Below are 14,119 nucleotides of genomic sequence, written 5' to 3' on the forward strand. Positions count from 1 at the left end.
GGTTATGAGGATGTGAGTCACCCCGAGCATGTTTGTAATTTGAAGAAAGCCTTGTATGGCTTAAAAAAAGCACCAAGAGCATGGTTTGACAAGATTTTTAAATATCTTGTCACTATTGGCTTTCATGTAGCCAATGCAGATTTCTCGATGTATGTGAGACACAGTGATAGAGGGGTTGTGCTTGTTGTCATCTATGTAGATGACCTGATCATTATTACGGGGGACCATGATGCAGAGATCTTTGATGTAAAGATCTTGCTTAGACATAAGTTTGAGATGAAGGATCTGGGGGAGCTTAGATATTTCTTGGGCATTGAGGTGATTAGGTCACCACATGGTATTGGATTATTGTAGAGACAGTATGGCTTGGACATGTTGTCCAAGTATGGTATGACAGGCTGTAAGCCTATCTCAGTGCCATTGGATCAGAATGGCAAGTTGAGTGCAGGTTTAGGAGATATTTTGGAGGATCCTACTATGTATAGGCACATAGTAGAAAGCTTGATCTACATTACGATCACTAGGCCAGATTTGAGCTATGCTGTAGAGTGAAGAAGAGATGGTACATTGAAGGATGACTCCGACAGTGATTCGGACAGTGATTCAGAGTCCGAGTTGGATTCTGATTCAGATGATTCTGAGGATTCAGATTCAGATTCAGATAGCTCTGATGATGAAAAGAGCAATCAAAGAAAAAGAAATCTAAAAAGAAGCATAAAAAGACAAAGAGGAAGAAAGACAAGAAGAAGAAAAAAGAGGAGAAAAAGAGCAAGACAAAGAGGAAGAAGCAAGACAAAGGGACTTAGGAATTGGATAAGTTAGTATCCCAAAAGATAAAAGAAATGGGGATTTCATCATCTGATAAACCTCACTGTCATATTTGTGAGAGGGATGGTCATCTAACATCAAACTGTTGGTATAATCCACGGTATAGAGGTCCAGTTCCAGATCGGATTCAGAAGCAAAGACAGGAGACTCAGGCAGCAGTGGTGCAAGTTGCCCCAGAAGTCCAATAGAGAGGAAATGAAAATTGGTATCCTCCAACTAAGGATTACAGAAATCAATGGAGACCTCCAAACAAACAATGGAATAGAGGAAGAGGAAGAGTTCCTTGGCGGAATGAATGGAGGAATAATTGGAATGAGTATGATAATCAAAATCAGGCTCCACATCAACAGCCTAGATAGGAAGAGAATCTTGCTCCACAGGTTAACCTTGTGTTAACAGAAATTCAGCCTGTGGTGGTGAGTCCGCCACCATCGGATATCCCAGAGAGTGAAGGAAGGAAGTGTTTACAAGAGAAATCAGTGTCAGCAATGCAAATGGCATGTGACTGTTCCAATTGCGTAGAGAAAGAAGATAATGTTGACGTGATGGCAGTAACCAGATCTCGAAAGTTGAAGTCTCCAATGGATTGGGAGGAACAAAAGGATGTCCAAGAGCAGTCATCATCGGAATAGTTGAAGAAGATGCAGAAGAAGAAATCAGTGTCAGCAATGCAAATGGCATGTGACTGTTCCAATTGTAAAGAGAAAGAAGATAATGTTAACATGATGGCAGTAACCAGATCTCAGAAGTTGAATTCTCCACTGGATTGGGAGGAACAAAAGGATGTCCGAGAGTAGTCATCTGAATAGTTGAAGAAGATGCAGAAGAAGAAACAAGTAGCTTGGGAAGATGAAAAGAAGAAGGATGAGGTTGGTTCAGTTTCACTCTTTGAAGAATTACTGCATACTCCTTTAAATATCACTTTGGATCAATTTCTCAACATAGTGCCAATATTTAAAGACAAAGTGATAACTGCAAGGAAGAGGCCAGAAGCATTAGAGGTAGAAGTATGCAACATGTCACCTGGAGATGTGGATTGGAGAGTTCCTACCATAAATCTGAAGTTTCAGGGGAAGGACTTTACTAAGGTTTTATTAGATGGAGGCTCCGGAGTGAACATCTTACCTGAAGGGGAGTTTCTAAAATTGAAGCAGATGGAGTTGCAACCAGCTCCTTTCCAAGTGCGGATGGCGGATCAAAGGAAGGTCCAGCCTATCGGGATGTTACGACACCAAGAGGTACTGATTTCTAGTTTGTCATTCCAAGTAAATTTTGTGGTCTTAAAATTGGAAGACACACGAGGAGCTTACCCAATGTTATTGGGGAGACCTTGGTTCCGCACAGCAAAACTTAAGCAAGATTGGGAGAAGGATGAAATTGCTCTTAAGAAAGGCTCCAAAATAGTGAAGGTTAGCATGACTGATAAAGCAGTTTTAGCAAAGGAAATTAAGCCTCTATAAGCTCAAGCAATCAACTTGGCATCGGAAGTCGCAGATGATGAGGAAGAGGATTATCTTAAAGCAAATTCGACAGTAGTGCCTGTTTTTGAAGTGGATGTCATTGACATTATGGATAGGTACTGGTTCACAGGGGAATCTAATCTTTAGTGTGCTCAAGTGGAGTTCGAGAGCCCAAAAAGGTCCGACATGAAGGAAATCTCAAGGGAGGAAACAACTTCTCAGATTTTGGATGTTCAGAGCAAGGACTCCGAAAAGGATGCTGGAGAAGCTATCAAGCAGGCAGAGGCATTATATGAACATACTCTGGGAAAGAGTTCTAGAGTAAAAGAAGATGAATTACAAGATTTAGATCTGGGTACAGTGGACAATCCAAGGTTTGTCAAGGTTAGTGTGCACCTGGATTCCGATTTTAAGGAGCAGTTGAAGAAGTTGCTGTAGGAATTTATTGATGTGTTTGCTTGGGACTACATTGATATGAAAGGGATGGATCCACAAATTCATCAGCATCAGATTAATCTTAAAGAGGATGGATCCACAGATTCATCATATTAATCTTAAAGAGGATGCTGTGCCAGTGGTGCAACAGCGTTACCGCATGAATCTGAATTATGCCCGACAAGTGAAGGAGGAATTGGATAAACTCCTAAAAGCAGGGTTTATTAAGCCAGTGAATCAGGCAGCATGGCTTTCCCCCATTGTAGTAGTTTCAAAAAAATCAGGAAAGCTGAGGGTTTGTGTGGATTATAGGAAGCTGAATGTAGCTACAATAACTGATGCATTTCCCCTGCCATTTATAGACACATTGCTTGATGATGTTGCTGGCCATGTATAGTTTTCTGGATGGATTCTCAGGGTATAATGAGATTAGCATGGCAGAAGAAGACATGGAGAAAACTACATTCATAACAGAGTGGGGAGCATTTGTGTATAAAGTGATGAGTTTTGGGTTAAAGAATGGCCCCCCGTCTTTTTCAAAAGCAGCATTCAAAACATTTGAGCCATATCTTACAGATTTCATGAGGATTTTCATGGATGATTTCTCAGTGTTTGGGAAACACTCATTGCATTTGGAGCATTTGAGGAAATGTTTGCAAAGATGCAGGCTGTTTAGAATGTCCCTGAATCCATTCAAATGCGCAATAGCAGTCCGCAGAGGAAAGCTGTTAGGACATATTATTTCAGCAGAAGGAATGCTGGTTGTTTCCGACAAGATCCGAGCAGTTCAAGAAGCTCAACCTCCACAGAATCTGAAAGAGTTAATGAGGTTTTTGGGTCAGATTAAATGGCATTGTAGATACTTGCGCTATCTGGCGGCAAATATTTGTGACCCATTGTCCCATCTCACTAAAAAAGACATTCCATATGTCTGGGGAGAGGCACAGAAGAATGCATTTGAAATTCTAAAGAAAATATTGGTGGTAGCACCAATACTGCAGCCACCAGATTGGCTTTTACCTTTTCATGTGTTTGTAGATACGTCAGATGTTGTAATCGGAGCTGTTTTAATGCAAGAAAAGTAGAAAGGATGGTACCGGCCTATCTATTATGCAAGTAAAATGTTGTCACCAGCTGAGAAGAATTACACAGTGACTGAGAGAGAAGCTTTGGGCATGGTCTATGCATTAAGGAAGTTCAAACACTATTTATTGAGCAACAAAGTGGTTTTCCATGTTGACCACCAAGCTTTGTTGTATTTGGTGAAGAAGCCCCAGTTGACAGGAAGGCTGGCACGATGGATGCTCTTGTTGTAGGAATTTGATTTTACTATTATTCATACTCCAGGCAAGTTACATGCAATTGCAGACTATTTGAGTCAGATTGAGCACGGTGAAGCAGCAGTTGGAGTTTCACACTCAGTTACCAGATGCCAGTCTCTATGCTGTTAGGACTTTTCAAGCTGAAAACTGGTATGATGAGATGCTGAATTTTTTGCTAGATGGAATGCTGCCAACACAGATGATAGCGGATCAGAAAAAGAAGTTTGTTTTGAAGAGCAGACCTTTTCTAGTCATTTGCAGGGTGTTTGTACAAAAGAGGTATTGATCAGATTATACGCAGGTGTGTGCCTGATGAAGAGCAGGAAGCTGTATTGAAGGAGGCTCACAGTGCCAATGCTGGCGGACATTTCTCAGGAGAGATTATAGGTCAAAAAATCCTGCAGAGGCTAGTTTATGGTGGCGTCTTGTACTTAAAGATGCTCATAAGTTCTCCAGAGAGTATCTACAGTGTCAGAAAATGAGTGTCAAAAAATGGGATAGCCAGGATCATCGGATAGAATGCAAGATCATCCAATAATGCCTTTGGAACCATTTCAGAAATGGGGGCTTGACTTTGTAGGACCAATTAAGCCAAGAGCTAGTAGAACAAGTGCCAGGTATATACTAGTGGCTACTACTGATTATGCCACAAAATGGGTAGAGGCAGTGGCTTTGAGAGATAACAAGGCAGCTAGTGTAGCAAGGTTCCTATACAAGAACATAATAACTAGGTTTGGATGTCCTGTGGAGTTGGTCTCTGATCAGGGGACACATTTTTTAAATTCAGTAATTCAGGAGCTGACCAGGACTCACATGATGGTACACAAGAAATCATCCCCGTATCATCCGCAAGCAAATGGACAGGCAGAGAGTTCAAACAAGATTTTGCTCAGGATTTTGAAGAAAATAGTGGCAGATCACTATAAGGATTGGGATGATAAATTAGATTCAGCTCTGTGGTCCTTTCGGACTGCCTTCAAAGTGTCAAAAACTGGCGTGACGCCATTCCGATTGGTGTATGGGATAGAAGCGGTTGTTCCCATGGAGTTTGTGGTTCTGACACTGAGGATTTCTTCAGAATATAGATTGTCATCAGAGGAGTCATTAAAGCACAGGCAGGAGCAGCTATTACAGTTTGATGAAGATAGACTACTTAGTGCTCTTACAGTGGAGGTGATACAAAAGAGGAGACAAGCATGGATGGCAAGGCAGATCAAGTTTAAAATTTTTCAGAAGGGTGATTGGGTTATGATGTATAACTCAAAGCTGGGACCACATCCTGGTAAGCTCAAACTTAGGTATTTGGGTCCTTATAAAATTACAGAGGATTTAGGGCAAGGCATGTTCCGACTGATAGGGAATGAAGGTGTTGAAACCAGTTAATGGATTCAGGCTCAAGAAATTTTATGGAGCTATCCCAGGCCAAAAGGGCATTCATGAAACAGGTCCGGATAGAAGGTCTGACGTTGACTCAATGGATACAGAGCGGAATGAAGTGGAGATCATGTCCGCAATATGTGAAGGGGTGATTCCGAATGGAGGATCCGAGGCGTCGGAGTGTTTTGTGCTGACGTGGTGTTTAGAATTTTTAAATTTCAAAATGATGGTTTTGATTTGTGTGAAACGTCTAAATCACATCAAAATGAGGATTGGGGGTTTTCGAGTTGTGGGAATGGAATATCCACTTGAAACTCTTGAAGTGGTTGATGGGACTGAGTGTCAAATTAGTAAGTGTTCTATTTCTGAGCGGGCCATGTAGAATGCAGCCGTAGAACAACTGATGCACTTGAACGAGCTTAGGGGAAGCTTAGCGCTGCTAGACATGCCCCAAACCCGCAGTAATTCTGTCCCGACAGCAATGAAGAAAGGGAAAGGACATTTTAAGAAAACGGGGGATGAGATAGTTCAGATAGGGCTAGTTGAGGGTCAAAACAGTCCGGTGGAGATTGAGGATGATGATGATGAGCAGGAGGCTTGTCTGGACCTGACTAATGCTGAGATAGAAGCTTGGCTGAGGCGGATAAAGCTGTGGGAATTTGCAAATCTTCCATAGAAGAATCCGCATGCAAAGGAGCAGTTCGACTACCTCAAATCTACCGGCCGGGTTTGTCACACAACAGGTGTGCAGGTAACACCAGACTATGTAGCAGCAGCGTTTCATTTACCTTATACAAAGGATTCTATTGTCCTAAAAGTGACCGACCAGATGATGAGGGTGGAGTTTGGTTCTCCCGAAGGTACAAAGGGGTATTTCATGGTTAGGAATGCATCTCCCCAGAGAGGCAAGTGCAGTGTACCTGGTTTTTATCCAAGGTGTGCCTGTTGGTGAAAAGTTTGTATATGAGTAAGGAATCTTATGCAGTGCTGCACAGTGTAAAAAAAGGATTGAGTAAAAATTGGGGTTCTTTTCTTCATGAGAAATTCCAGTTTTACGCAGGGCTTCGGGATAAAAAAAGGCAAGTTTCGGTGGACCATTTAGCCCCATACATGGCCGGGTTATTTACATATAGGGATTGGCTTTGTTTCAATCCTACTCAGGCAGAGCCGAAGGCGACGATGAAGGTAATATAAGGCAGCAAGCTAAGCAGGGAGAGAGACAGAAGGCTGCTATGGAGGCTTTGGAAAAGCAGGTAGCTAATAATGAAGCAGCAGGATTGGATGACATGTGCAAGGAAATAGAGGACTTGAAGGAGCAGAATGTTCAGCTCAGGAAGCAACATAAGGAGGAGTTGTTGGGTGTGCAGAATTCCACAGCATTGTTCAGATAGTGGACACACGTGTTTAAGCAAGAATGCAGGTCTGAGTGGACTCAGACAATGGACAAAGTGGCAGCAATTCAGGCAAAGAACGAGTTTTTACAGTCTCGGATTGCTGCATTATCAGAGTTAGAAGGGGAAATCTTGGAAGAGAATCAGGTTCAAGGAGTAATAATAGCAACTGAAGATATTGAAGTGATGAAGAAAGCAGTGACAAAGCATGCATTAGAATTGTGGGAAGGTTTGCTGTTGAAAATGGAGGAATGGATTTCAAAGCCTTATCAGGAGGTGAAGGCTATGTTTACTTCTGAAGTGGATGAGGAATATGTCATGCGGATTAAAGAGCTTGAGGCAGAGAATATGAAGCTGTCTAATCAATTGTTACAGCAGACATTGCAGGAGGTTAAGGATGCAGTTCCAGTGGAATCTGGTGTGTTTGCAGTGGATATGCAGATAGGAGGACAAGAGGCATTGTCGCCTATGGTTGCAGCAGGAGGTGATATGGCTAAGGGTCAGAATTTGATGGTTAGTACATCTGAGGAGACGGAAAATCAGTTTGAATTGGTGAAGACGTCAAGACCTTTGGCTGATGATGCAGAGATTTCGGGAAATAAATACAGCAACAGAGGATGAAGGGGATGGAGCATTTTAGGAGGGGGATGGTGGTTTTTCTGCTTGATCGTATGTTCGGTACCTTGGATTTGGTTCCAGGCACTACCGTTTGCTATCAAGTAGGAAGCTGCTATCCTAAATCAATAGAGAATTTTTGGACGGATCAAGGGATTATGGGAAACAGGTCCGCCTGGTCAGGCTCAGGCCACCAAGCTATGCCAGTGTTAGGGCTCTACTTACAATACCATAGATTACTTTACTTTGTTTTAGTTTTCAAGTTTAGCAATTCCTTTTTGTAAGTCTTTTTGCAAAATACCTTAGTCGGACTTTCATTATGTTTTGGGGACATTCCGATGAAGGAATGCGGTTATAACCACTTGTAAACTGATGCGGGCTTTTAATCAGCCACACTATTGTGTTTTGGAGATGATGAATTAAGGAGTTCCATCTGCGCTCTGTAATGGCATTCAGTCTCATTTCTGTCATCCACATGTGTATTTTTGATTTCAGTCTTACTTCCATGAATCCGAATTAGGTTTAGTGAAAGTCTAATTTGAGTCGGGAATATACAAGAGCTTCCCACACTTGTGACTTCACATTTCTTGTAAGACCATCTACTTCATGTTCTTTTACTGCATTGTGTACTAGCTTCCACAATTGGTACTTTACTTTGGAAACATACCTTAACTGTCTTATAAGTCTACTTTTACTTTGGAAACATACCTTAACTGTCTTATAAGTCTACTTTTACGTTGAGGTTTTGATAGAAACCTTCTAGCTTTGACTCCATTGATAGATGGCTTGGCAGGAACTTCTTTGTTGTTTGTTGATTTCTTTAGATTCTTTGTTATATGAACATTTCGTCCATGAAGACCAATGTAAGACAAGACCCTCTCTAATGCTTGATTAGCCTGCTTCTTTTGTTTCTCAAGATAACTCTTCCAAGAAAATCCAATGTATAGAAACACCAACTTTTTGTTGATAATCCGACATAAGGCATGCAATGTGCATATGTGAACATTCCACAAAGGGATATCCAGCATAGCTTTGAACTTAGAATCCTTCTTGTCCCTATTAGGTTCTCTCTTCCACTACATAGGGTCTAAAAGATATGCAAGTTCATTTCATTACAAGCACGGAGTCTTTGAGTTCCCTCCTTTGCTTATGTTGTACATGCATTTGAGGGTTTTTAAGGTCACTTGCCATATGCCACTCGACTTGAAATTCACCTTTTCCTTCCACATGAAGATGCTCTCATTGCACCTGATTTTTAATTATAGTTGGTATTTATGTTTTGTGGATTACCCAGTCAAGTGTCTCATGGTCCTCTGTCTTAACCTATCATTGAAAATTGTAAGCTTGTGTTAGTAACTAACATAGACATTACAACAATAGTGTGCTAATTACAAGTGTTTACTAACCTCAAATGCCCCTAACCACCAAATGTGCTTTTCTAATTGCACACTGAAATATTTTGGGTTACCTTCTGTAATTGATGGCTCCAATGCTCTATTCACATAAGTGTAATTATCACACGCTCAATCTTTTTCTCTTTAACAATTTCACATTCATCCAGTTTTATAACAAACTTCAGACGTCCTTAGCACTCTTCAAAAGTGATACCATAGAACTCAACCATTCTTCTTTACACTTGTTGTTTGGAGATCAACAAACATGTTGTTCCAAGGATTATACATAGTACGCCACTTCTCAACCTCAAACATGCTTTCAATATGGAAGCATTGGCCAATGTATTCATCCACTTTACTGATTTAGTAGGCCTCTCAGGTTCCATACTTCTACAAGTGTAGGCAAAAGCACACGTTTGATTCTTTGATCCTTCAAAGTCAATGACACAACCTTGAAGATAGAGGTGTAGGTTTTTTTGCTAACTCCACTCTCATCTAGAGCCTCTTGAATAGAATTTACATCAATTTTGTTGTTGTCCACAAATTGTTGCTTGGATGCCCCTATGGCCACTATTTCATGCACTGTGATGTATTTTAAAGTAAAACAGTGGATATATGAGGCCTTGGTCCTTACACCTGTCATGCATGAAAAGAATGGCCCTAGGGCCATTCTTGGATGCCCCATGGCCATCCCAAAAATGACCTTAGGCCTTGGGGTCATGCAAGAATGGCCCTAGGGCCATTCTTCCTCATGTTGTGCATGGGAAAGAATGGCCCTAGGACCATTCTTGGATGCACCCATGGCCCCTTGGGGTCATGCCTGAATGGACCTTGGGCCATTCTTGGATGCTCCCATGGCCACTATTTCATGCACTGTGATGCATTTTAAAGTAAAACGGTAGATATTTGAGGCCTGGGGGGGTCATGTAGGAATGTTCCTTACACCTATTGTGCATGAAAAGAATGGCCCATGTAGGAATGCTCCTTACACCTATTGTGCATGAAAAGAATGGCCCATGGCCATCCCAAAATGACCTTGAGGCCTTGGGGTCATGCAAGAATGGCCCTTAGGCCATTCTTCCACTTGTTGTGCATGAGATGAATGGCCCTAGGGCCATTCTTGGATGCCCCATGATCATTCCAAAATGACCTTGAGGCCTTTGGGTCATGGATTAATGGCCTTGTATGAAAAGAATGGCCTTCTCGACATTTTTGGATGCCCCTCATATCCATCCCAAAATGACCTTGAGGCCTTGGGGTCATGCAAGAATGGCCCTAGGGCCATTCTTCCACCTATTGTACATGAAAAGAGGGCATCCTTGGATGCTCCATGGCCATTCCAAAATGACCTTGAGGCCTTGGGGTCATTCTTCCACCTATTGTGCATGAAAAGAATGGCCCTAAGGCCATTCTTGGATGACCTATAGCCATCCCAAAAATGACCTTAATGCCTTGGGGTCATGCAAGAATGGCCCTCATGTTGTGCATGAAAAATAATGGCCCTAGGACCATTCTTGGATGCACCCATGGCCCCTTGGGGTCATGCAAGAATGGCTCTTGGTCCTTACACCTATTGTGCATGAAAAGAATGGCCCTAGGGCCATTCTTGCATGCCCCATGGCTATCCCAAAAATGACCTTGAGGCCTTGGGGTCATGCAAGAATGTCCCCAGGGCCATTCTTCCTCATGTTGTGCATGGAAAAGAATGGCCCTCGGACCATTATTAGATGCACCCATGGCCCCTTGGGGTCATGCAAGAATGTCCCTTCTTGAGCCATTCTTGGATGCCCTCATGTCCACTATTTCATGCATTGTGATGTATTTTAAAGTAAAATGGTGGATATATGATGTATTTCATGCATTGTGATGTATTTTAAAGTAAAATGGTGGATATATGAGGTATTTCATGCATTGTGATGTATTTTAAAGTAAAATGGTGGATATATGAGGCCTTGGGGTCATGTAGGAATGGTCCTTACACCTGTTGTGTATGAAAAGAATGGCCCTATGGCCATTCTTGGATGCCCCATGGCCATCCCAAAAATGACCTTGAGGCCTTGGGGCCATGCAAGAATGGCCCTAGGGCCATTCTTCCTCATGTTGTGCATGGAAAATAATGGCACTAGGACCATTCTTGGATGCCCCCATGGCCACTATTCCATGCACTGTGATGCATTTTAAAGTAAAATGGTGGATATTTGAGGCCTTGGGGTCATGTAGGAATGGTCCTTACACGTGCTATGCATGAAAAGAATGGCCCATGGGCCATTCTTGGATGCCCCATGGCCATCCCAAAATGACCTTGAGGCCTTGGAGTCATGCAAGAATGGCCCTTAGGCCATTCTTCTACCTATTGTGCATGAGAAGAATGGCCCTAAGGCCATTCTTGGATGCGCCATGGCCATTCCAAAATGACCTTGAGGCCTTTGGGTCATGGAATATGGCCTTGCATGAAAAGAATGGTCCTAGGGCCATTCTAGGATGCCCCATGGCCATTCCAAAATGACCTTGAGGCCTTGGGGTCATGCAAGAATGGCCCTTGGGCCATTCTTCCACTCGTTATGTATTAAAAGAGTGGCCGTAGGGCCATTCTTGGATGCCCCCATGTCCATCCCAAAATGATCTTAAGGCCTTGGGGTCATGCAAGAATGGCCCTAGGTCCATTCTTCCACCTGTTGTGCATGAAAAGAATGGCCTATGGCCATTCTTGGATGCCCCCAAGGCAATCCCAAAATGACCTTGAGGCTTTGGGGTGGTCATGCAAGAATGGCCCTAGGGCCATTCTTCCTCACCTGTTGTGCATGGAAGGAGGCCATTATTGGGAGCCCCATGGCCATTTCAAATGACCTTGAGGCCTTGGGGTCATGTAAGAGTGGCCCTAGGTCCATTCTTGGATGCCCATGGCCTTCCCAAAAATGACCTTGAGGCCTTGGGGTCATGTAAGAGTGGCCCTAGGTTCATTCTTGGATGCCCATGACCTTGAGGCCTTGGGGTCATGTAAGAGTGGCCCTAGGTCCATTCTTTGAAATGCCCATGGCCATTTCAAATGACCTTGAGGCCTTGGGGTCATGTAAGAGTGGCCCTAGGTCCATTCTTGGATGCCCATGGCCTTCTCAAAAATTACTTTGAGGCCTTGGGGTCATGCAAGAATGGCCCTAGGGTTGTGCCTGAAAAGATTGGCCCTATGGCCATTCTTGGTACACCCATGGGGGGTCATGCAAGAATGGCTCTTGGGCCGTTCTTGGATGTCCCCATGGCCACTATTTCATTTGCTATGATGCATTATAAAGTAAAACAGTGGATATTTGAGGCCTTGGGATCATGTAGGAATGGTCCTTACACCTGTTGTGCATGAAAAAAATGGCTCTAGGGCCATTCTTGGATGCCTCCCAAAATGACACGTAGGCCTTGGGGTCATGCAAGAATGGTCCTTACACATGTTGTGCATGAAAATAATGGCACCATGGCCATTCTTGGATGTCCCCATGGCCCCTTGGGGTCATGTAAGAATGTCCTTATGCCCATTCTTGGATGCCCCCATGGCCCCTTGGGCTCATGTAAGAATGTTCCTATGCCCATGTGTACATGGCCCTCTCTAAAAGGTTCTGTACAAGTCATTAATAAATAATACTCACTCAACACCATTCAGAGCACATCAGAGAGCACAGACTCTGATTTATCAGGACAGCATAATGATTGCACAAACATCAAGAAAGACATAATAGACACTGAGCAAAAGACATAGCAGAATTTCTCCTTCATTCATTAGCGATCAGAATCAACGTCCCATCCATCTAATCCCTAGATGCAACTATCAAGGTAATAACTACTCGGTTTAGATCCCAAAGGGTACATCCACATGTAACTAACCCCCAAGCCCTTTGACTAAGGTCTAAGAATTACATAAGAAAGCCCTAACACTTGGCACAGCCTGGTGGCTAAATGTTTTCCAAAAATTTGACCTGAACCCATCAATCCCTGATCAGTAAAATCTGAATTATGCAGTAGACCTCTGATCATGTAAAGAGAGTGTCTAGAACAAAATAAAATTTCCCTAAAAAGAAAATGCCTAGTGTTTGTCTATTTTTTATTTTTTATTTTTTTTTAAACTAGTGTTGAAAAACATTGTGGGTGGTAAACATTCCGAGCATCACTATGCTTGACCCAGTTGGTCAGTCTGAATCTCTAAGACCTACTCCTGCTGTGCTTCCACGTCCATTTGAACCTCCTTTGCAATGTTGATCACCGTCTCAGGGTCTTCATCATCTGGTAAAGCTTTATCCATACCCATCAGCAAGCTCACGTGCTCATCAGAGCTCTTTTCTGAATAGCTCCAGATGTTTGTCCTTCAGCAGCACCTGCTTCTTCTTCCCGTGTCTGAAAAAGGGCTCTAATCTTCTTTAGCTTCCCTGTAGACGATTTCAACTTAACAAGCTTAAAAGGATTAGAACTTGGACTTTCTATCCCCATCATATGAGACTCCTCTGGCCTGATTGTGCTTTTCAGAGCAAAACCACTCGGCGTCTTATATTCTAGCATATCCTCTGTTTCATCCACCTTGCTCTGAAATTTGGACTTTTCAGCTACAAGCTGTACCACCTCAGCTTCCAATTGAGCAATGCGCTTCAAATTCACCTCTTGCTCCATTGTGTTCACAACACCTTTGAAGTTCTGATATGGCTTGAAAACAAACTGCCCAATTCTTTCTCTGATCTCTTTCCATATCACTGATCCCTGTTGGATCATTTTTTATTTGATTCTCCCCACATCTGCTTCAGAGACCAGAACACCTCCTACAGACAGTTCTTCATGCTCACTTAATATTTGCTCCTTCATCTGTTCTAAGGGTTCCAATCTATTTAAAAGCATCCTATTCTCTATTTCAAGCTCCACTTGTCTTTCAAGAAATCTTTGCATCTCTGACTCTACACTATCCTTCAAAGATGTTGTCCATTCTTCAAACAACTTCAGAGACAATCTATTCTTAACCAACTAACTAGTCTATTCAGAGATCTCCTTAGCTGAAGAAACTTTCAACTCAGCCATGTCAGCATTCAGAGCTTTGATCTGATTCTGCAACATTTCAACTTCTTGAGCTTTTTCTGCAAGCATTTGTCTAAGTTGATCATCATTAGGCTTTTGCAACTGCTCTTCCACATAAGCTCTATTTTGATATTCCCTAATCTTTTTAACTTGCTGCAGACAAAACTGCCTCAGAACTACAAGAGTATCTCCCACATTTTCTATAGTGACAGTCCAAGACTGCTCTGAACCGGATTTAACTGCCAACGGAGTCA

General features: G+C 42.6%; 1 protein-coding gene across 1 annotated transcript; it reads left to right on the forward strand.

Annotated features, from left to right (window-relative positions):
• Window positions 1-1,646: 1,646 nt before the first annotated feature.
• On the forward strand, window positions 1,647-6,813 carry LOC147630881 (uncharacterized). The gene is made up of 11 exons (XM_086809940.1): window positions 1,647-2,237; window positions 2,436-2,672; window positions 2,827-3,018; window positions 3,086-3,552; window positions 4,106-4,195; window positions 4,347-4,515; window positions 4,604-5,343; window positions 5,438-5,609; window positions 5,805-6,017; window positions 6,099-6,282; window positions 6,584-6,813. Exons 1-11 carry the CDS (start codon window positions 1,647-1,649, stop codon window positions 6,811-6,813), a joined length of 3,285 nt encoding a protein of 1,094 aa, XP_086666066.1.
• The last annotated feature ends 7,306 nt before the right edge of the window (window positions 6,814-14,119 follow it).

Source organism: Cibotium barometz, chromosome 15 (assembly GCF_041138505.1).
Source record: "Cibotium barometz isolate CiBa-2024 chromosome 15, ASM4113850v1, whole genome shotgun sequence".
Lineage (NCBI taxonomy): Eukaryota > Viridiplantae > Streptophyta > Polypodiopsida > Cyatheales > Cibotiaceae > Cibotium > Cibotium barometz.

Excerpts from the sequence above, each read along its gene's own strand:
- LOC147630881 (XM_086809940.1), top strand. The coding sequence starts at position 1,647 with ATGCAGAAGAAGAAACAAGTAGCTTGGGAAGATGAAAAGAAGAAGGAT. Across the intron at positions 3,019-3,085 it reads AAAAATCAGGAAAGCTGAGG|ACACATTGCTTGATGATGTT; the intron begins GTTTGTGTGGAT and ends TGCCATTTATAG. Across the intron at positions 3,553-4,105 it reads AATCTGAAAGAGTTAATGAG|ATTGAGCACGGTGAAGCAGC; the intron begins GTTTTTGGGTCA and ends TATTTGAGTCAG.